At 47.8% G+C, this 22,288-nt stretch overlaps 1 protein-coding gene across 4 annotated transcripts in view; it reads left to right on the top strand.

Moving 5' to 3' along the window:
* Window positions 1-22,288, top strand: part of TAF15 (TATA-box binding protein associated factor 15) — a 589,620-nt gene that overhangs the window by 185,659 nt on the left and 381,673 nt on the right. For all 4 annotated transcript variants that reach the window (XM_078679623.1, XM_078679625.1, XM_078679622.1 and 1 more), the window contains one exon: window positions 12,722-12,826. In XM_078679623.1, coding sequence (XP_078535749.1) covers window positions 12,722-12,826 — 105 coding nt within the window. The remainder of the gene's footprint in view (window positions 1-12,721; window positions 12,827-22,288) is intronic.

The raw sequence follows: 22,288 nt of genomic DNA, 5'->3' as shown, positions 1-22,288 counted from the left end.
GAGATGTTGATATTGTCAACCATTGAATAGCTGTAAAGTCCCAAATATCTCACCATATACTAAAATACAAATATGCTACGAACAAATTACATTGGAATGACCAACCAGTCGTGAACTATTGTAAATAATGTGTATGGAATGAATGTGTCATGTCTTTAGATGAATCATCATAGTCACACCAAACAATAAATTCATCTGACTTGATCAGTTAACTATAAATATTTTGACTTGTTTGAAAAGCATATTTGATTGCTGGGGAGAGAAAACAGTGTTGCATTATGAATGCAATATTTCAATAGTACTATGAAAACAACAGTCAACCAACTGGAAGGGCCCATTGGTTACTACCCAGAGTCAAAAGTAATAACCTCCGTTGTTTGCCATCTGCTGAAGAAATCAGTGCAGTTAGCCTGTGCTTTGCACAGCTTCTTGTTAGCGCATACACACCATACTCTACATTCTGTTATACCCAAAGTGGTATGTTGTGTCACAAGCTAGTCTTTATGATTCAGGTTACAGAGTTCCATGGTCATGAACAAGAGCAAAGGACTGGAAAATAACACTATGCAAAGACAGCCATGTTTGTGCAGTCCTCCAAATGTAACTCGAGGTATCAACAAGAAAAGGAACACTAAACAAGAAATGGAATTTTTAAAAAGCATGGAGAAAATGTTCTGAAAGTTTAGCGACCAAATTGCAACCACAGATAAAACTTATTTTCAAGTCATAGAATTAGAATGGCAACAGATGGCAGCTACTTCTAGACACGAATGAGGGACGCTTTAGAAAATATGAAGAGTAAATATAAGCTGCAAAACAAAATTAGCAAAAGAACTGCTGCAAGTGACTGAACTAAAGTTATATGTGAAGCATATGTAAGAGCTTGTAAAGCTACCAGAAAGGATGAGATAAGACTCTGTTGATCAAGAATACTAGATACTAAAGAAAGATAGGTGCTCTATATATCAAAGATCCCACGTGATTTCAGTTAATACTTTAGACCGTATCCTAGTTATGGTCTAAAAAAAAATCAGAAAAGTATATAACACAGGTTTATCAAAAGAAACACAACATGTCTACTCTGTTATATTTAGTCATGCTGTGTAGTTCCTATAAACCTATATAGGATCTTCGCGTTTAGACAACATAGACTGTGGGATTGTGGTCCAGACTGATTACAGACACCCCCACCGGGTATGTTTACCTGTATACCAGCTAGCTCACAGTGCCACTGTAAACGCCTCTTACTAAGTAGAGAATAGTTCTTGGCAACTATCGAACATGACAACTCTGTCCCATCAGGGATCGTGGAAACAGTACAATACTTTTCGCCCAGTCACTCGTTCTCACTTTTTTTTCAGAGAGATACACAGAATAAACGGTGAGGACATTTTCAATAAACATTTATTGAGCCAGCGTCATTCTAGTGTAAAATAGGTGTGCTGAAACAACCATAAGACGGAAAAATATATAAATGATTATAAGCACCAACAGTGTAAAAGGAGGGTAGATTCCTACCATAGTGCTAAAACAATGAATACAGGCAGGTATATAAATACATGACAGTAATAATGCATACTCCTACTAGGCAACCCTAACTAGATGTACCTACATGTACCTAGCATGTATGCAGGTGTTGAGCCAAGAATCCCCTTAGGCTGAAGCCAACCCCATTACCTGAATGAGAGGCTGTGGGACCCCGTCTTGGTTTCGAGATGGACACCCCGCAAGGGATGTCCGACCACTGCGAGCTGGAGTGTCTGCATGCAGGAACCTCAGCGTCCTGCGTCAGTGTACCCGTATGGAAATCCTTTTTCGCCTCTTCTCGCCTCACTAAAGATATGGTGCTTATATACCCAAAGTGGTACCCCCAGGGGATCTACCTTGCTGTGTCATGTCAGACTTAGGATGACGAAAGGAATGACCCTTATACATACTGCTGAGATTCCAAGAATCCTCATGCATAATGAATGAGGCTAATTTTTGGAGAACACCCCATGTCATTTAAGCAGGACCGTAACTAGGTAAAAGGTAAGTACCAAGAACCCTTATGTAGTGTAATGGCAGGGGAAATATAGGCGAAAGATTTTGTTACTACCTGAGCCTATATCGGGGTATCTGTATGAAACACAACAGTTACCTGGTTTGAATAGTGTCCAACATCTTCATCCTGGTGATCTTCCTTTGAAGCTAACATTTTTGAATATCCATACCTGGAGAGGGATTGAGGGTCTATAATACTTGAATTTTCATTTGGCTAACAGGTTTCTTTACATGAAAGTGAACAGCCTCACTTTACTTAACATTCTTTTGCGAATGTCGCTTTTGTGTTCTGAAACCCAAAATTTCAATTTTCGCACTGGCTTTCCAACTTATAAATTAATTGAGAAAATGTAGTTGCTATTGTGATAGTTTGCTTGATGCCAGTATGTCGAACATAGTTGGCCTAATTGCATTATTACAGTGTACGCAATTCTATCAAGAAAAATCCCCAAATAAGTTTTATTTATCTGTTTATTTTTTCTTGTTACTATCTCTTTGATATCCATGAATTGCTGAAATGCAAATATTGGTCTCTCTTTTTGTCAATCAATCAATCAATCATATCATATCATTTGTAAAGCGCACTACTCATCTTAAGGCGCTGCGGTGGGGAATGCTGCTACTGCTCAAAAAGCCAGGTCTTGAGGAGTTTTCTGAAGTTCAGTAGATCTTGGGTCTGCCGTAGGTGGATGGGGACGGTGTTCCAGGTCTTGGCGGCGAGGTGGGAGAACGATCTGCCACCGGAGGTCGCTCTTCGGAAGCGGGGGACTGTGGCGAGCGTGAGGTCGGCGGAGCGGAGCTGGCGGGTGGGGGTGTAGAAGCTGAGACGTCTGTTGAGGTACATTGGTCCGGTGTTATGGAGTGCCTTGTGTGCGTGGGTGAGGAGCTTTAAGGTTATCCTCTTGTTGACCGGGAGCCAGTGCAGGTCTCTCAGGTGGGGTGTGATGTGGGTGCGGCGAGGGATGTCGAGGATCAGGCTTGCAGAGGCGTTCTGGATGCGTTGGAGCCGTCTCAGGAGTTTGGCCGATGCTCCTGCATAGAGGGCGTTTCCATAGTCCAACCTGCTGCTGACGAGGGCCTGGGTGACCGTTCTTCTCGTTTCAGTGGGGATCCACTTGTAAATCCTGCAGAGCATGTGGAGGGTGTTGAAGCAGGAGGAGAGGGCATTGACCTGTTTAGTCATGGAGAGGGTGGAGTCGAGGATGACCCCGAGGTTGTGGTGTTGGTCGGTGGTTGTTGGAGCGGTTCCCAGTGCGGTCAGCCACTAGGAGTCGTTCCAGGCCGAAGGGGTGGATCCGAGGATGGGGACCTCCGTCTTGTCCGAGTTCAGCTTCAGTCGGCTGTTCCTCATCCATTCAGCGACGGCCTTCATTCCTTCGTGAAGATTGGTGTTCGAGGCATGTGGGCTGCTAAATTCATATCTATTGCATAGATCGCCGCCTAGTGTTGGGTACGGATGATTGCACATTGTTGTCCTGGAAGAGTCTTCGAAGTATCACGAGATAGGTGGCTCCTCCCCTGGACTACAGTGCGCATGGGCATCGACTCCATCCCCAGATTGGTTTTTTCCGCCATTGGGTTCGGATGTCAAGTCAAGTCCGCTTTATTTCGATTAATAAAAAATCATAAAAAGCACACAGACACATTCGGTTCGGATGTGATTTCGACGTCTCCTGTTCGGAATTGATAAAACAATTTCTTTAAGGCCAAAAGGCCTTCTTTACTTCGTCGGTATTGTTCGCGTTCGGTCTCGTGTGTACTCCAACTCTTCGAGTCGGATATCTGAGGAGTCGGGTGACTCTTCGGTCATCGAGGCCCTGTCGACGCAGCAAGACCCGGACGACGCTACGATGGAACGGAGCCCGTTCAAGTACTGCCCCGTGTGTGGATCGAAGTACCCACACATCGACGTGCATCCTGTATGCAACAAGTGCCTGTCGCCGGACCACAACGAGGCCAACTGTATGGCCTGCTCGAGATTCAGGTCGAAGAAGACGCTCAAGATTAGGCGCGTGGCGCGCCTCGAGGCCCAGCGATCGGCGCCGGAAGACATCTTTGGCGACCCCGAAGCAGACGAGCAAGAGCTTCAACTGCAGATCTCACCTACATCGGCGGAGGTCGAGGCCGACTACGGAGAACCCGTTGAGGTCCTGGACCTAGAAGAATACGTCGAGGAGGTAGGGGACGACGAGGAAGTTTATAGGGCCGTGGAAGATAGCTCGGAGGAAGAGCTATGCCCCGTACGTACAATTACTAAGGCTCAGGTCACGGGATCGCCACACGGCCTTACCCACGACCCTACTCCTCAGTCCTCGGCCCCGCCTCCTGGCCCGGCTACAGACATACTAGCGGAGCCTCCACTATACAAATCGAAACCGAAACCGAAACCATCGAAATCGAAAACAACAAAGATGGCCGACAAACCATCGACATCGAAGACGTCTGGGTCTACATCGAAACCGTCGTCTTCGGAGCCCTCGAAGCCGCAGAAGGCTGTCGAGCAGGCTAAGGCACCGAAAGGGGCCAAGGAGGCCGGCTCGAAGAAGGTCGTCGAGCCAGTGTCGACTAAGGTGGTCGAGTCGAAGTCGAAGAAGACTGTCGAGACATCTTCAACCAAGCCTGCCGCACCGACAGGCAAACGGACAGTCGAAGCGAAGTCATCGAAGGACGCCAAACCAAAGTCTGGAGCCTCGACGCAGTCGGATAAATCTGATGCTCCGAAGTCTGCGACGTCGAAGACTAAGGCCGGGACGGTGAAGCAGAGCGCAGCTGTCGAAGGTGCGTCCGCGCCTCCGCCATCCAAGGAAATATCGACGCTCGGCTCTTCCCCTGCGGGTGGACAGAGGCCGTCGGTCGGATCGACGAAGCCGTTCGCTTCTTTTACCAAGCAAGTCTCGGACTCCCTGAAGCGGTTGAGAGACAAGGCGTCGGAGCCGACCACACCTTCGGTACCAAGGACCAGTGTTCCACTGAAGAAAACTTCCATGCCGATCCTCTATACGCTACCACCAAAGGTGGCGCCGAAGACTTTTGCACCTCGTACGGTGCCCAAGGACTCGGAGCCATTGAAGCAGACTCAGCTTAGCGGAGGTTTTGGTCGACCACCTTTATCTGACGAACAAGGGGAGCATTTTATCGAAGCCGACACGGGTAGATTAACGCTCTACAAGAGGAAAATTACATCCCAGCCTGTGGATTCATATGTAATACCTCTAAAGAAGAAAAAGCCTACACCAGACACGCCAGAACTTGTTGAACCCATTCCACAACGGCCTAGGCGGAGTCCTACCCCTTCACCCACTTGCTCACATGGAGATGAGGATGAACAAGATCAGGGGTATAACTTCCCAGACAATACTGACCCTGATGCGCAGCAGGACTCATGGGTAAACTCTGGTGATCAGGGGGACCAGCAGGGAGTCGGTGACCCACAGATGTATGGGGTGAAAACTTCTCCAACTGAAGACTCTGCGGCGTTTAACGCTTTAATTGAAAGGGCGGCTGAAAACCATAGGGTGGAGATGCATGCCGACCCTGTGGAGGTTGACTTTTTGTTTGATACTTTCTCTGCATCAGAAAAAACTGTGAAAACACTTCCAATGCTTAAGGGGGTTCTCAAGCATGCCACGGACATTTTTAAGGAACCCGCCAGAGCGAGGGTTGTGAACCCGCGCATTGAGAAAAAATACAGGCCGGCACCTGGGGACCCTACTTATATACGTGGCCAGTTGCCTCTTGACTCTTTGGTGGTCTCAAATGCCCGCAAAAGGGCGAATTCGCAGACGACGGGTGAAGCTCCTCCCCCGGACAAAGAGTCCAAAGTGCTGGAGGCAGGGGGCAAAAGGGTGGCTGCGCAGGCAGCCAACATATGGCGCATATCTAACACACAGGCCCTATTAGCCAGGTATGATAGGGCGCACTATGACACCTTAGAGAAGCTCTTACAACACCTTCCAGACCAGTTTAAAGAAGGAGCTGAGTTGCTGATACAAGAGGGCAAGCTCATTTCTAACGCTGCAATTAAATGTGCGCTAGACGTGGCAGATACAGCAGCGAGAGCAGTCAACACAAGTGTTATGTTAAGGCGTCAAGCATGGCTCCGCATCTCAGGGTTCAAGACAGAAATACAGACGACTATCCTCAACCAGCCCGTCAATCCAGACAGACTGTTTGGGCCGGAGGTTGACACCACCCTCGAGAAGATCAAAAAAGATACTGAGACGGCTAAGTCCATGGGGGCGCTTCAGTCTCAGCAATTCGGAGGAAACACTTTTCGTCGCTCAAGTGCGCGGGGTACTACCAGAGGACACTTGGCACAGCAGTCACATTTCGGCAGAGGAGGCGCCCAAGCCCCGTACCCGAAACAGAATAGAGGTGGTTACAGAGGCAACAGCGCCAAGGGCAGAGGCAGAGGCAACAATAGTTCCCGTTCCTCTGCTGCCAACAAACAGTGACTCTCTGTCCCTACCCCCCGACCGTCCAACACCTGTCGGGGGGAGACTCCAGCAGTTCCTGCCAGTCTGGACGTCCATCACCACAGACAGGTGGGTGAGGAAACTTATCCAGTTCGGTTATTGTTTGGAGTTGACGTCCACTCCACCCAACATACCCCCAAGACAACGACCTATGTCAGCAGAGCACTTGCACTTATTGCAGCAAGAGGTTCTTGTAATGCTGCAAAAAGGCGCAATAGAGCTCGTGCCGGTGGAGGAAGAAGGCACAGGGGTTTATTCCCTGTACTTCTTGATCCCAAAGAAGGACGGCTCGCTCAGACCCATTCTGGACCTACGCCCCCTCAACCTGTACATACTCTCAGAACACTTCCACATGTTAACACTGCAGCAGGTTCTTCCATTGTTAAGCCAGGGAGACTTCCTCGCAACCTTGGACCTCAAGGATGCTTACTTTCACATACCACTCCACCCATCCCACAGAAAGTACCTCAGGTTCACCATACAAAACAAGCATTACCAGTTCAAGGTCCTACCCTTCGGAGTGACCACTGCCCCCAGGGTGTTCACAAAGTGTCTGGCGACTGTGGCGGCGCACCTCAGGAGACAGAACATACATGTCTACCCTTACCTAGACGACTGGCTCGTTCAAGCAAAGTCGGAACAGCAGTGCGCCGCAGACATGTCCCACACAATTCACCTCCTTCACAGTCTGGGGTTCTCACTGAACTATCCAAAGTCGCACCTTCAGCCAGCCCATGTGCGGCAGTATCTAGGCGCGACAATAAATACTTTCACTGCTACAGCTCAGCCGAACCAGTTGCGGATCGACAACATCCAGTCACTCATCCAAAGGTTCAGACCGCAACAATCACTCCCGACGAGAATGTTTATGCAGTTGATAGGCATGATGGCCTCCTGCATCTTCATAGTCCCGCACGCAAGGTTGCATTTGCGTCCGCTCCAAGAATGCTTGGCGCATCAGTGGACACAGGCTCAAGGACAATTGAAAGACCTAGTGTTGGTGACCGGTCGGGCATACAGCTCTCTGCATTGGTGGAATCCACACAACCTTTGCAAGGGCCGACCGTTCCAAGAGCCTGTGCCGCAGATCATCATAACGACGGACGCTTCTCTCCAGGGATGGGGAGCTCATGTGCTCCACTACACGGTGCAGGGACTATGGACGACGCAGCAAAGGAAGATGCACATCAACTATCTAGAGTTGATGGCAATCTTCATGGCACTCAAGTCCTTCAAGGTACATCTGTGCAACAAAGTCGTCTTGATCCGGACGGACAACATGACTGCCATGTACTATATCCAGAAGCAGGGGGGTACGCACTCTCCACAGCTGTCTCATCTGGCTCAGAGCATGTGGAAGTGGGCTATTCAGAGGAACATTTTCCTCATGGCGGAACACCTCCCGGGCCAGGACAATCAGATGGCAGATCTGCTCAGCAGGTACAGCCATCAAATGCACAAGTGGGAGATACATCCATCAGTACTCCGCCCGTACTTCCAGCAGTGGGGTCATCCAGAGATAGACCTGTTTGCCACAAGGGAAAACGCAAAATGCCAAAACTTTGCCGTCAGGTTACCTCACCCACAATCGCAGGGCAATGCGATATGGATGAACTGGTCAGGCAGATTTGCGTACGCTTTTCCCCCAGCACCTCTAATACCGCTGGTGGCAAGAAAGCTAAAGCAACACTCGATGACACTCATCCTGGTTGCTCCAACGTGGGCACGCCAACCATGGTACACCACGTTTCTAGAACTCTCCGTGGTACCGCATCATAGGCTGCACCTCACACCCAGACTTTTGACGCAGAACCATGGCGACATTCAGCATCCAGATCCGCACCAGCTCAATCTGGCGATCTGGCTCCTGAGGTCTTAGAGTTTGGCTACCTTAACCTGCCTCCAGAATGCATGGACATCATCAGGGAGGCACGGAAGCCCACTACAAGAGCTTGCTATGCAGCAAAATGGAAGCGGTTTGTCATTTATTTTACAGCACATAACATAAACCCGCTAGATGCATCCATTCCTAACATCATCTTCTATTTGTTGCATCTTTACAAATACAATCTAGCGTTCGCTTCCATTAGGATACACTTATCCGCCATAGCGGCTTATCTTCAAAACAGGCAGCATCTCTCTGTTTTCAGGGTGCCTGCCATTAAAGCTTTTCTAGAAGGGCTGAAGCGGGTCATTCCTCCCAGGACCCCACCCGCTCCAGTATGGAATCTCAACGTGGTCCTCACTAGGTTGATGGGCCCACCTTTTGAGCCTCTACATTCCTGTGAGGTTCAGTTCTTGACATGGAAAGTGGCTTTCCTCATTGCCATCACGTCTCTAAAACGTGTTAGTGAGCTACAAGCGCTCACAATACAAGAGCCATTTATTCAAGTCCATTCAAACAGGGTAGTGCTACGCACTAACCCCAAGTTCCTTCCAAAGGTGGTGTCACAGTTTCATGTCAATCAGACGATTGAACTGCCTTCATTCTTTCCAAACCCAGAAACAGTAGCGGAAAGAATGCTCCACACGCTGGACGTTAAAAGGGCATTAATGTACTACATTGACAGAACACAACACTTTAGAAAGACACAGCAACTTTTCGTTGCCTTCTCAGCACCGCACAAAGGCAACCCTATTTCCAAAGCTGGAATAGCCAGGTGGATCGTTGAATGTATTCAGATTTGTTATCAGAAGGCTAAACGCACTTTAACGGTCCCCCCAGGGCGCACTCCACACGCAAGTTGGGGGCCTCCATGGCATTCCTAGGTAACATTCCTTTGGAAGACATTTGTACAGCAGCCACGTGGGCTACACCACATACATTTACCAAACATTACTGTGTAGATGTGCACTCCAAACAGCAGGCAGCTGTAGGACAGGCTGTTCTCAAAACTCTTTTTCAGACTTCTGCAGCTGGCACGGGCGGCCGCCGCTAATGAGGGGACTGCTATGTATTCTATGCAATAGATATGAATTTAGCAGCCCACATGCCTCGAACTGAATATGCTACTTACCAGTATGCATCTGTTCTTGGCATGTAGGGCTGCTAACATTCATATCGCCCACCCTCCTCCCCGGCGCCTGTAGCAGCTGCAGATTACTTCTTGCATTTCATCACTAGCATGGACATCATTTCTTCTATCGCACTCCATCTTTGCCACAATGGCTAAAAACAATCTGGGGATGGAGTCGATGCCCATGCGCACTGTAGTCCAGGGGAGGAGCCACCTATCTCGTGATACTTCGAAGACTCTTCCAGGACAACAATGTGCAATCATCCGGACCCAACACTAGGCGGCGATCTATGCAATAGATATGAATGTTAGGAGCCCTACATGCCAAGAACAGATGCATACTGGTAAGTATCATATTCATTTGGCGGTGTGGGAGTCCTTTGTGAGGGAGAGGATCAGCTGGGTGTCATCGGCGTAGGAGATGATGTTGAGGTCGTGCCGATGGGCGACGTGGGCGAGCTGTGCCATGTAGATGTTAAACAGAGTTGGGCTGAGGGATGATCCCTGGGATACGCCGCAGATGATCTCGTGGCTTCGGAGCGGAAGGGGTGAAGGCGGACGCTCTGTGTTCTGCCGGAGAGGAAGGAGGTGGTCCATTCCAGGGCCTTCTCTTGTATCCCGGCGTTGTGGAGGCATGTTCGTAGTGTGTGGTGACAGACCGCGTCGAAGGCGGCTGACAGGTCCAGGAGGATGAAGGCCGGCTTTTCTCTATTGTCCAGCAGGGACTTGATGTCATTGGTGGTGGCGATGAGTCCAGTCTCTGTGCTGTGGTTGCTGCAGAACCCGGACTGGGAAGGGTCCAGGATGTTGTTCTCCTTGAGGTAGCGAGTCAGTTGTTCGTTGACGGTCTTCTCAATGACCTTTGCCGGAAACGGGTGCAGGGAGATGGGCCGAAAGTTCTTAAGGGCCTTGGGGTCCGCCTTGGGTTTCATGAGTAAGGCGCTGATCTCGGCCTGCTTCCAGCTCTCCGGGAAGGTTGCTGTCTCGAAGTAGGTGTTGATGACGTTCCAGTGATGGGGTGTGATGGATGTGCTGGCTTTGTTGAAGATGAGGTGTGGGCATGGGTCTGACGGAGATCTGGAGTGGATGGTGTTCATGATCTTGATGGTGTCGTCGTCGTTGATGTTGGTCCAGGAGAGCAGGCGGTTGGTGGGATGGTGGTCGTGGGGGCAGAGGTCTCAGTGGTTGTCTGGCGGTCATGGCGTTGAAGTTGTCGTGGATGTCTGCGATCTTGCGGTGGAAGAAGGTGGCCAGCGAGTCGCACAGGTCTTGCGAGGGTGGGACGTCATTGGTGTTGGAGCTGGGGTTGGAGAGTTCCTTCACAATGTTGAAGAACTCTTTGTTGTTGTGTTTGTTGTTGGCTAGGCAGTTTTTGAAGGAGGCCCTTTTGGCGGATCTGATGAAAATCTCCAAAACCAATTTCAGGTTGCAATATTTCTCATCATTTCTTAAAAAGCTTTTTATGGCACTGTTTATGGTAGACTATTTAGAGAGAAAATTAAATCTTATTGAGTCCTTCCTTCAAACGTTTTCAATTAATTTCTAGGTTGTGTATTTGTTCGTTCAGTGGCTTGTGTGATGACATCTTGTTTCCTCTCACTATATTCAATTTTAGCTTCTTTGTTAAATTATCTAAGGTGATCCTTTTCATATCTATTCATTGTGAAAATAAACTTTTTTATTTTAGGGTACCAGGGTCAAAGCTTTGAAGGTTTAGTAAATTGTTTTTATCTGTGGCTTTAGAATATACTCGCGTTTGTATACCCCGATTGTTTAACTCAACCGAAATAACCAAAAAGTATGTGTGAATAATCAGTTTTAAAACTAAATTCAATATTGACTTCATTACCATTCAAATTGGTAATCTTTTTCTTCAATGACTCTTGGGTCCTGCGCCAAATCATGAAGAAGATCCTCTGTGTATTTTAAATAGATAGTTAGACCATATTGTCATTTTACATTTCTGTAAATATGTTTCACCTCAAACATTGCCACGAAACTGTTGGTGTTGCTCAGTACACCTAGAATACCCGCTGAGGTTCCATTCTTGTATAGGTAAAAGAAACCATTTCAACAAAAATAACTATGATATAATGAAAAATGTATCAATTCAGTCAAAAATACTTAGTTTGCACTGACGTGCTCAGTCTTAATTAGTGTCCATTGTACTGCCGCTATACCTTCAGAGGGGGGAATAGAAGTAAAGAGCAAGAGTTCACATCTATGGTCCACAGTTCTTCCAAATCCTTTGGTCCTATCAGCTATCCAGTCTAATTATTCTGCCTTATTTGAGTATAAGTACTTATTCTGATTTGGGAGGATATATAAAAATACATCGTGAACAAGGGAGCTTGACTCCAGAAACGCGTCGATGTAATTTGTCATTTTTAAATAAAAGGACTTTTTCAACCCTACCGTGGAGTGCTGGATGATTGTCAATACGCATGGGATAATCCTATAATCAATATATATTTATATATATATATACATATACATACATACATACAAACATACATATATATATATATATATTTTTTTTTTTTTAAACCTTATACACCATCTTAAGGAAGGCAGAAGAACTAGAGTGGATAACTGATAAAAGCCAGGGATCACTTTTAATCTGATGTCAGTTTACAAGTGCAAAATAATAAAACGTAAAACCTGAATGATACAAAACAAACAAGGATATTGTGATCAATGAACAAATTGGAAATATATTTACCAATCAGGGGAGTTTTATGCGGCCATTCAGCAGAGCATGAAGAGACTATTGCGCTTTAAGGTAATGAATGGCATGTACTTGAGTTATGAACTGTATACTCGAACTCTAGTAGAGTTCGCAAAGTGCAGTATAGGAACCATAATCCTTTTTTTTGCGTACCCATTGTTGTTTAAGCCCATTCATGGATATTTATTCTCTTCCACATATGCACTGCTGCATTATTAACCCCTTCAGTGCTGCGCGAATTCCTCTGCGGTGCTGAAGGTTCTAAAGAACCTATGGACTCATGACGGAACGGTTCCGTCATGAGCACAGGCCAACCGAGGCTCATGACGGAACCGTTCCGTCATGAGCACTGAAGGGGTTAAGTGTTCTGTTGTTAATGTGTTCTGACTTGATTGCATTGTTTTGAAGCTGAGAATGATACAGGTTTACATTTTTTTTAATACCTTTGCATCTTTAAGGACCCAGTTCATATGGGCAGTCAAGTTATGGCCAGCAGCAAAGTTCATCAGGCCAGCAACAATCTTCTTATCCACCACAAGATAACTACAGCCACTCTAACCAAGGTGAGATGAGCTCTTCCCAGATCGTTTCTTTACAGATCAGTCAAGCTGAGAACTTCCCATTTTTTTATTCTTGAGCAACATATTCGTAACATTTACATCTATTTGCAGCCACCAGGCTAAACCTACACTGATGCCAGTGTGGGATTTAATGAAAAATGCACACAGAAGGCATCTTAGAGATGCCTCCTGAAATCTAACCTACCACTAGCGTCCAGTCTGAGTGGCTGCTTTCAGCTGCCACCACCAGGCATGTTTCTGGACCCCTGGGTCGAGAGCCTGCTGCTCTTGGGGCCTGAAACAATGCACATCCTGGGACGAGGTGCCAAGCCTCCTCACCCAGGATGGGCAGGGTCCACGAAGGGGAAGCTTCAAAGGCTTGCCGCCTTTGTGAGTTTCCCCAGGCCACCTGCTGCTTTCAGCAACTGGTCCCTTCTGGTTCTGACCCCCCACTTTGGGCGGGAGAACCCGCGGGAAAAACAAGTGAGGAAGAGTGGTGTGCCCACCTCTGCCAACTCCACCCCTCAGGTGAGGGAGGCGAGGTGATGCGCAACTCTGTCCCCGCCATCTTGCAGATGGGAAAGGCTTTTGCCCCCTCCCACTGAAGGATGGCATAATAGGGGGTGTACCCACCTCAGGGAAGGGACCCATTGGTCCCAACCTTTTACCTACCTGTAACGCCCCTAAATCTAGTATTTAGGGGCACCCCTGAACCTTGCTTCCGGAGACTAGAAGAAACTACAAGAATAGAAGAAGGACCTAACAGCTGTGCCGAAGCTAACAAGAGGGCGGGGCTTAGGCAGTCCACGTGCTCCAATGTTTCGGCTGTCTTCCCGCACCCTCTGCGCGTTGGGTCTTCCGTGGTGCGCCGCCAAGGGGGCAGATCTTTTAGGAATCACCAATCACCCATTCTGATAGCCATGAAGCTATGTTTTAAATACAGTGAGTAAGTGCAAGAGAGATAGGTAGCGGGGGATATCCGCCCATAAGAATTCATAATTGCCCATGCATGACTGCGTGTAGCAAAATGAGCCTTGACGATAATAAGGGATCTCATTCTGATGCATTTTTTAATACTGGTTTTAAATACTGTCGTGCTAGGGTTAAGGGTCCATAGGTCACCCGCCGACATTTCGCGAATAGAGTCCTTAAAAAGGCGACCATACGAGCCCCCTGGGTTTTTCTGGGTGATATCTAACCAAACTAAAGACTCTAATGTGCCTATGTCTCCGAGTTGGTTATTTTCTGCTGGAGACCACTGATGTTCCATGAGCACAATGCAAAAGTAAGATCTCCCTGGGGATTTGAAACGATTACCGGTGGAGATGCTTTAGATCTTGCTTGTGCCAATGCTTTACAGTTTTGGTCCACAAGGTGAACTGCATGTGGTCAGTCTGTTTTTGTTTTACTAGACAAGACAGCCGGAAGCCATCCCCAGCCTTGGGTTTTTATCAGGGTTGTGGTCACCAGTTGGAGGAAATGTTTTTAATTCTGTTGTTCCTAACGCGTTTTTTAAAATTGAGTGCGGCCTGGTTTTAAGTCCAGATCTAGGGCTTTCAACTTTTGTCGGGGTAGTTGACTGGTTTAGTAACACTGTGGGGTAACCTGGGATGGAGTAAGGGTAGATTCTGATGCCCCAGTCCCAGAAGGTATCCGTGTGATCCAAAAATACTCCTGCCCAAGAGGCCGACCTAAATGACACCAGGGTTACCTCGAATGGTTGTGTGCCTCTTGGTGGAAGGAATTCGATGGACTCTGTCGTCCAATGTCAATGCTTCGAACCACGAGGTGCCATTCACTAATTTTATTATGTTCGACCTATTAAGGGTGTCATGCCGACCTTTTGATTTATATTTGGGGGCTAGGAGAATGTTAGTATATTGTAAATCGCGTTTGGTCCCCTTGCTACGTGAGCTTGGGTTAGACTGGGTGGTTTTGTCGATTTGGGAACCTGCGTCTGGTCCCCATTGGGATTGGGGCAGATGTCGAGAGCCTTGCCTCAGTGTCTGGCTATTTGTAAGTGAAGTTGATTTCTGATTATAGATTGTTTTTGAGAGGTTAGTTCCAATGTTAAATTTTCCCACCCGGGGTGGGGTTATTGCAAGGGCTGATCGGAGTTGTGCTGTTGTGACTGTAGTCCTCGGTGTGATTGGTTCATTGGGTTTAGGCCTTAGTTTTTCTATAACAGGCTGTGGCTCTAATGCCACAGTTTCAGCGGGTGTGATGTTTGAGTCCTGACTACAACCGGAGGTCTGTTGACAAGCACTTGGGGGTAAGTCCCCCTTTGGTTGGCTGTAACTGGGGTTTATTGAAGTTGGTGGTAGTTGTGGAGCGCTTGAGGCTTTTTTGTTAGATGCCGATGAGAAGAGAGGAAATAGTTTCGGAGGAACGGCTGTTGGATTTGCTCTTAATTTATTTATTTGTTTGCGCTGACGTTTGCGCTCTCTCTTACTACAAGGTGGCAAGGGGACAGGCAGTATTTTGTGGTTGAAAGGTGCAGGAGCAGCTGGGCTGACAGACAGCCCTGCCACATTGGGGCCGATGGAGTGTGTTTGCCCACTTGCGAACCAAGCATTAGGGGCCGATGCTTCGATCGACGCTGATGCTATTGGAAGACATTGAGGTTGGTCGGGCTTTGTTTGGTTGTTGGTCTGACTTGATCGGGGTTCTTGTTCCCCACTCGACTGAGTCCCAATTGCAGGAGTTGTCGGGAGGTTAACTAGTTCTGAAATCAACTTTAAGGGTTTTTGGGGTTGCTGGCGGGAAGTGTCAGATGGACTTCCTCCCTTCAGCAGTTTAACCTCGTTTATTACAGTGGATAAAAAGGCTGGAAGCGAAGAGAGTGAGTCAATGATAGGTGAACAACAACAAACCGACTGTACTAGTTTTGAAGATGATTGTGCTCCTATGATTAAGTTGTTCAATTTATCCAATTTTATTATCCAATGTAAAGAACACCTTAAATTTCGGAAACTCCTGAAAACTGTTTTATTCACAAATAAGATCTAGTTTCCCTGACTCATCCACCACCTCTGTTATTACCGGCCTCAAAAGCGCAGAGATACTCCAGTTGGAGTCGATTCAAGTGCTATACAAACCAGCAAATAAATAAAATAAAAATTGTCGATCCCTGCTGTGAACAATGCTAAAGTGTTCAGTAGGTCGACCTGCGTGTCTAATTTATCAGAGTGGTAATTTAAGGCGGTGACTGTCAATTGAAAGGTTTGGAATAGTTGAGGCCAGACACTCTATATTGTGGGGGCTTCTTGATGTAACTTCGACTTTGAAGTCCGGTTGGGAGAGTTTTGAGGATTTTTGAAAAAGAAGGACAGGTCCGATAAAAATTGATCATTTGAGTCAGGTTTTTTTTGTGATTTTAGTAAAGTTGTTATTGCTGCTGGTGGTGGTGAGAATTGGCATTGTTGGAGACTGGCCAAGTCCAAGCTTTCCTTTGAGGAGCTTGGGATGTAGTAGGGGAGGCCTGAGTATGTCATTATTGGGAGCGTGGTCATTTTGCGCGTGAATTTGTGGGAAGATAAGTTGAAGGGGAGGGACTGGGGTAACCTCCTTTGGCGCAGCAGAGTTTTGAGGTGGCAATGTTGATGGGATCTCTGATTGCGATGGTTGCCATGCGATGGGACTTATATTATGAGTAGGGCTCACTGGAGGCGGTTGAGTGGAGCAGACCTCTTGCTTATGAGTAGCATAAGGAGGAAGAAACTGACTCAGTGAGGGTAGATAACTTGGTGGGGGATTTTGAGTGGTCCTCACGTAGCCCTCCCGGGCAGTTGTCTGTTCATTAGATGCGGACCCAAAGATGTAAACTTCCGGAGGTGAAGCAGGCTTTTTGGTTGTTGTTAACAGCGTTTGCGGCAGATACGTGCTTGTCTTTGCTGGTTGATCCGAGACACAGGGCCTGATTACCTCCAAGGGCTGGGGGAGAGAGGAGGACTTTGCCATGTCCGGAGCTTTTTTAAAGTACTCCAAGAGGGTCAAGGGTTTTAGACCGTTCGGCGCTGGTGCACAAGGAAGGGACATGCTGCTGCTACAGGTGAGTTGCCTTCCATTTAGAGCCTTCAGTGTATCCTGGAGGGCCGGAGGGCTCATGTGGTTAGCCGGGGGACGCTCTTCAACGGTTGCCGACTGTTTTGATTTCTTCCGTTTTAATGCAGTGGTAGTTTTTCTTATTTTCCCAGATCTCCTCATTTTCTATTGATGGACGTGGTTATTCAAAGCCAGCTGATATAGGGGCCAATATGGTGGGACCTTCTTCCAGACCTGTACTGAGGTGTTTCTACTAGGTTCTGGCAGAATCGTACGGGTCGTGAGGAACCCTAGTGTCTCCCCGGCGAGGTTTATGATCTGGCTTTGTCTTTGGCTTATCTTCACGTGGCCGCAAGGTCAGGTATCCAATGCTGCTGCTATTACTGGTGCTATTACTGGTGCTTTGCATGAGGGCACCCCCCCGCTCGCTTGCTCCCTACCCTGGCCCCCCCGCTCGCAGCCACCTGTCCGCCGAACCGACCACACCGGAGGTCAAGGATCTGTGCTTTGGCTCAGAGACACACCCCCCAGCCAGGTGGGGTCACACTTAGGGGTGAATTCGTGAACCCTCAGCGGGGCCAGCAGGATGTCGGGCCTGGGGAGTCGGGGGAGGAGAACCAAAGCTGGTAGGCTTAACCAAAGCGCCCAAGCGGCCAACCGGCAGGGGAGGTAGATGTTGGCAGTGAGGGAGGGATGGGGGTGGATCGCGCAGAGCCGAGAGGGGCTGGTACCCGTTACACCTGGCCAGGCCACGGTAATAACCGGAAGCTGGTGGGTGCCCTCTGTAGTTGACCTGAGGAGAGTACGCGGGGGCAGGTTAAGTCAAGCGGGCAGGGCAGGGCGAAGCACCATGCGACTGGGGGGAAAGGGGATCTTGAACTTAGCCTTAGGAGCGGCGCCGCTCACACCCCTCGCGTGTCGACTTACTTGGTCTTGCTTCACCACACAGCACTGCACCGCCGTCACCTCGCCCCGCCTCGTCCCCGGGTCTGCGGAAGCCCCAGTCCTGGTAGCGTAAGAACGGCTCCGGCAACTCCTTGACCTCCGCTTGCTCTGCTTACACGACCCAGCTCCTCCCACCTGTGACCAGCTGTGCCTCACCTCACCACGTCAGCACGCCCTACACGCTCTGCGTTCTCCTCGTCAGTCAGTGGTACGCGGCCAGTCTGACTATGCTATGCTGTAAATGTATGTTCGAGGCATATGAGCTGTATATCATATGCTTTAGCATAGATCGCCATCTGGTGTGTGGCCCGGATGTTTTCACTTTTTTTTTTTTTTTAAGAAGTCTCTGTAGTCATGAGGTAGGTGACTCCTCCTTTCGGTGATAGTGCGCATGGGCATCGACTGCATCCCCAGATTGGTTTTTTTCCGCCATCAGGTTCGGATGTGTATTGTTGAGCTCCGGTTCGGTATTGTTTTCGAAACCCTTCGACGTGCAATCCTCTAACCTCGACGGTATTGTCTTTCGATCGCGTTTTTCCATTTGATGCGCATTGTGTAAATTGTGAAAACCTTTGATCGGAAACTTCGAGGCGGGCCGCCTGGCTTACCCATGCCGACCACGCCAGCAGTCGATGGAACGGACTCCATTCAAGCTATGTCCCGGGTGTCGTTCTAAGTTTCCACTCACAGACTTGCACGAGATCTGCAACCTCTGCTTATCCCCAGAACACAACAAGGAGGACTGTGAAGCGTGTCAATCATTCGGATCGAAGAAGACCATTCGTGATCGTCGGGCTCGATGCCACGAGGTGCAACGGGGCAGCGGCTCCGTACCGGACATCTTCGACGAAGATGTACAACTGCAACATCCAGCCGCAGAAGCCGAGGAAGAAGATCTGGTCTCCGTGTCCGAAGCCGACTCCAACATGGACGAAGACCTGAATGTCACTCCGGGTCAACGTACCGTGAGTACAGATCCCCATGTGCACATACTACAAAAATCTAAGGCACGGGTATCACCCTCGCCCTCGGGTCAACACCGAGAGAAAGTTTCAGATGTCCTGCCCTCCAGCCCGGCTATAAAACATAGGGACAAGCCTTCCGGCTCGGGCTCAAGCCGGCCCCATTCCAGTGCCGAACCAACACCTTCGGCACCGCAACATAAAACAAAACATGTGCCACTCCCTACACCCTCAACACCAAAGACACCTTCAACACCGAAGGGCTTGGATCCGAAATCCTCCAAATTGAAAGCTTCGGACCCGAAATCATCTAAACCAAAATCCTCATAGCCAAAATCCTCGACACCTAAAAGCTCGGAGCCGACAGTCTCCGTGCCGAAATTTTCGGAGCTGAAACAAGCCTCTCTGAAAGCTTTAAACCCAAAACAGGCTAAAACTAACACACAGATTTGAAACATTCGGCGCACAAAGACTCTCATCCCAATTCTTCCTCGCTGAAATCCACTCCTAAAGAAAAAGATACTCCTTCCAAGGAGCCTCCATCTGAAGACACAGGTTTGGATCCAAAACAAAAAAGGCTTAGTATTGACCCTAAAACTGGATACCTTCTGCCCACTCTTCCTAAAAAACGGAAGCTAGATCTCTCAGAGGATTCTCCTATACAACTGAAGAAAAATGACATGGGTACTAACCCTTCTCCCCCTTACATACCTCCCTCTCCTCCTCTCAATCCCAATTTACTGATTACACCATCAAATTCACCACCACATCCACTTTCACCTGAAACACAGGAGGAATTTTATGGGGATGAAGATCAGGATATACCACAAGACATACCTCAGGACACTGATCCCTGGGAAGATTATAATAAGGATCCAGATCAAAATAATGACCCTGACCTGTATCCCTCCAGACCTTCCCCACCTGATGACAACATTTGCTCTACGCAGCTTATCAACAGGGCTGCTTAATATCACGGGGTGGAGCTCCATACAGACCCTCTAAAAGAGGATTTCATTGTGGAGATATTTATGCACTCGCAAAGGTCTACTAATACTTTGCCAATGCTGAAGGGATTGTTGAAACACAGAGACGAGGTATTCAAAGACCCAGTTAGAGCAGAATACTTACACCCAGAGTGGATAAAAAATACAAGCCCGCTCCTACAGACCCTGCATATATTATAGGCCAGTTGCCCTTAGACTCTCTTGTTGTATCTAACTCCCGCAAGAGAGCTAACTCTCAAACTACAGGCGATGCCCCTCCTCCTGATAAGGAGTCTAAACTCATTGATGCCTCAGGCAAATGAGTGGCTTCGCAAGCTGCTAACCATTGGCGTATTGCCAATGCTCCGGTACTGTTGGCATGCTACGATAGGGCTCACTATGATGAGTTGGAAAAACTCATGCAACGCTTGCCTGATGAGCATAAGACCAAATCTAACTACCTAATTCACGAAGGTAAGCTTATCACCAAAACTTCCATAAAATGTGCACCAGATGCAGCACACACAGCATCTCGTGCCATCAACACCAGCATACTACTGCGTAGGCACGCTTGGCTTCGAATCTCTGGATTCAAGCAAGAGGTCCAATCCTCGCAACTTAATCAGCCCTTTCATAAAGAACATCTTTTCGGGCCTGCAGTCCAGACTTCACTAGAAAAAAATTAAAAAAGAAACCGAAACTGCTAATTCCATGGGGGCCTAACAATTGCCTTCTAACAGGGGTTCCTTTTGTCGCTCCTTTTACAGGGGTGGCTCAAAAACAGTGTCATCAGAGAATCCCTCCTCCTCCTATAAAAATAACAACCAATCTACCTCTTCCAGAGGTTATTTTCGAGGAGGCTACAGAGGAAATAATAATAAGGGAAGAAACAGAGGTACCTCCACCCGCACTTCCCCTGCCAATAAACCGTGACTTCCCTCCGCTACCCCCGATCATCTCACACCTGTTGGGGGACGTCTCGCACAGTTCCTACCGGTCTAAAATTCAATCACCTCAGACAAGTGGGTAATACAAATTATCCAGTATGGTTATTTCCTGGAACTTACCTGCACTCCACCAATTATCCTTCCAAGAGAACGTGCATTGTCACCTGAACATCTCACCCTATTAAAACAAGAGGTTCTTTCTCTATTAGTAAAACATGCGATAGAACCAGTCCCATTATATAATGAAGGGACAGGAGTGTACTCCCTATACTTTTTTATTCCAAAAAAGGACTGGTCTCTCGAGCCCATACTGGAGCTCAGACAGCTAAACCTCTATATTCAATCAAACCACTTCCACATGGTCACCCTACAACAGATGCTCATAATGCTTCAGCCAGACGACTTTCTTTCCACTCTAGACTTAAAGGACGACTACTTCCATATTCCCATTCACCCGCGCACGGGAAATATCTTGGCGGACGGACAAGATTACCAATTCAAAGTTCTTCCATTCGGGGTAACTACAGCACCAAATGTCTGGCAATAGTCGCAGCTCATTTAAGAAGACAACACATTCACGTTTCCCCTTAGTTAGACAACTGGCTAATCAAAGCCAAGTCACAACACAACTGCATACACCACGTTCACAAAACAGTTCAGCTGCTTTACGATTTGGGATTCACTGTGAACCTCACCAAGTCTCATCTCCAACTCTCCAACACACAAGTGTACCTAGGAGCCACAATAGACACTTGCAAAGCTCTAGCATACCCCAATCATGATATGCAAACCCTGATATCACAATTTCAGCCTCAACACTCATTACCAGCTCGAGTGTTCATGCAATTGATCGGAATGATGTCTTCTTGCATTCGAATTGTTCCTTATGCAAGACTCCAAATGCGTCCCCTACAGGAATGCTAAGCCTCTCAGTGGAACCAGGCTCAACGTCAGTTAACCAATCTGGTGTTGGTAGATGGCTGCACCCATTGCTCTCTGCAGTGGTGGAATATACAAAACCTTTCCAAAGGGCGGCCATTCGTGAACCCGGTTCCACAGATAGTGCTAACAGCAGACGGATCGCTCACTGGTTGGGGAGCTCATCTTCAAAAACATACCATTCAGGGCATGCGGACACTACGACAAAAACAACTCCACATAAACCATCTGGAGCTGCTAGCAATCTTTCTAGCATTGAAAGCTTTTTTAACTACATCTAGTAGGCAAAGCTGTCCTAGCCCATACAGACAATATGACAGCAATGTACTGCATACAAAAACAAGGAGGGACGCACTCTTTACAGCTTTCACACCTAGCTCAAAGCATATGGAGATGGGCCATACCTCAAAAGATATATCTCCTTGCAGAACATCTCCCAGGAGTAAACAATCAGATTGCAGATCTGCTCAGTCGTCAAAGGCAACAAATCCACAAATGAGAACTACACCCTTAAGTACTCTTCCCATTCTTCCAGATGTGGCGCTACCCAGAAATAGGTTTGTTCGCCACACACCAACGCAAAATGCATAAACTTCGCGTCTAGATATCCACACCCATTGTTTAAAGGCAATGTGCTATGGA

The sequence above is a fragment of the Lissotriton helveticus genome, chromosome 3_1, assembly GCF_964261635.1.
Source record: "Lissotriton helveticus chromosome 3_1, aLisHel1.1, whole genome shotgun sequence".
In the NCBI taxonomy this organism is placed as follows: domain Eukaryota; kingdom Metazoa; phylum Chordata; class Amphibia; order Caudata; family Salamandridae; genus Lissotriton; species Lissotriton helveticus.
This window is presented reverse-complemented; position numbering and strand designations above follow the sequence as displayed.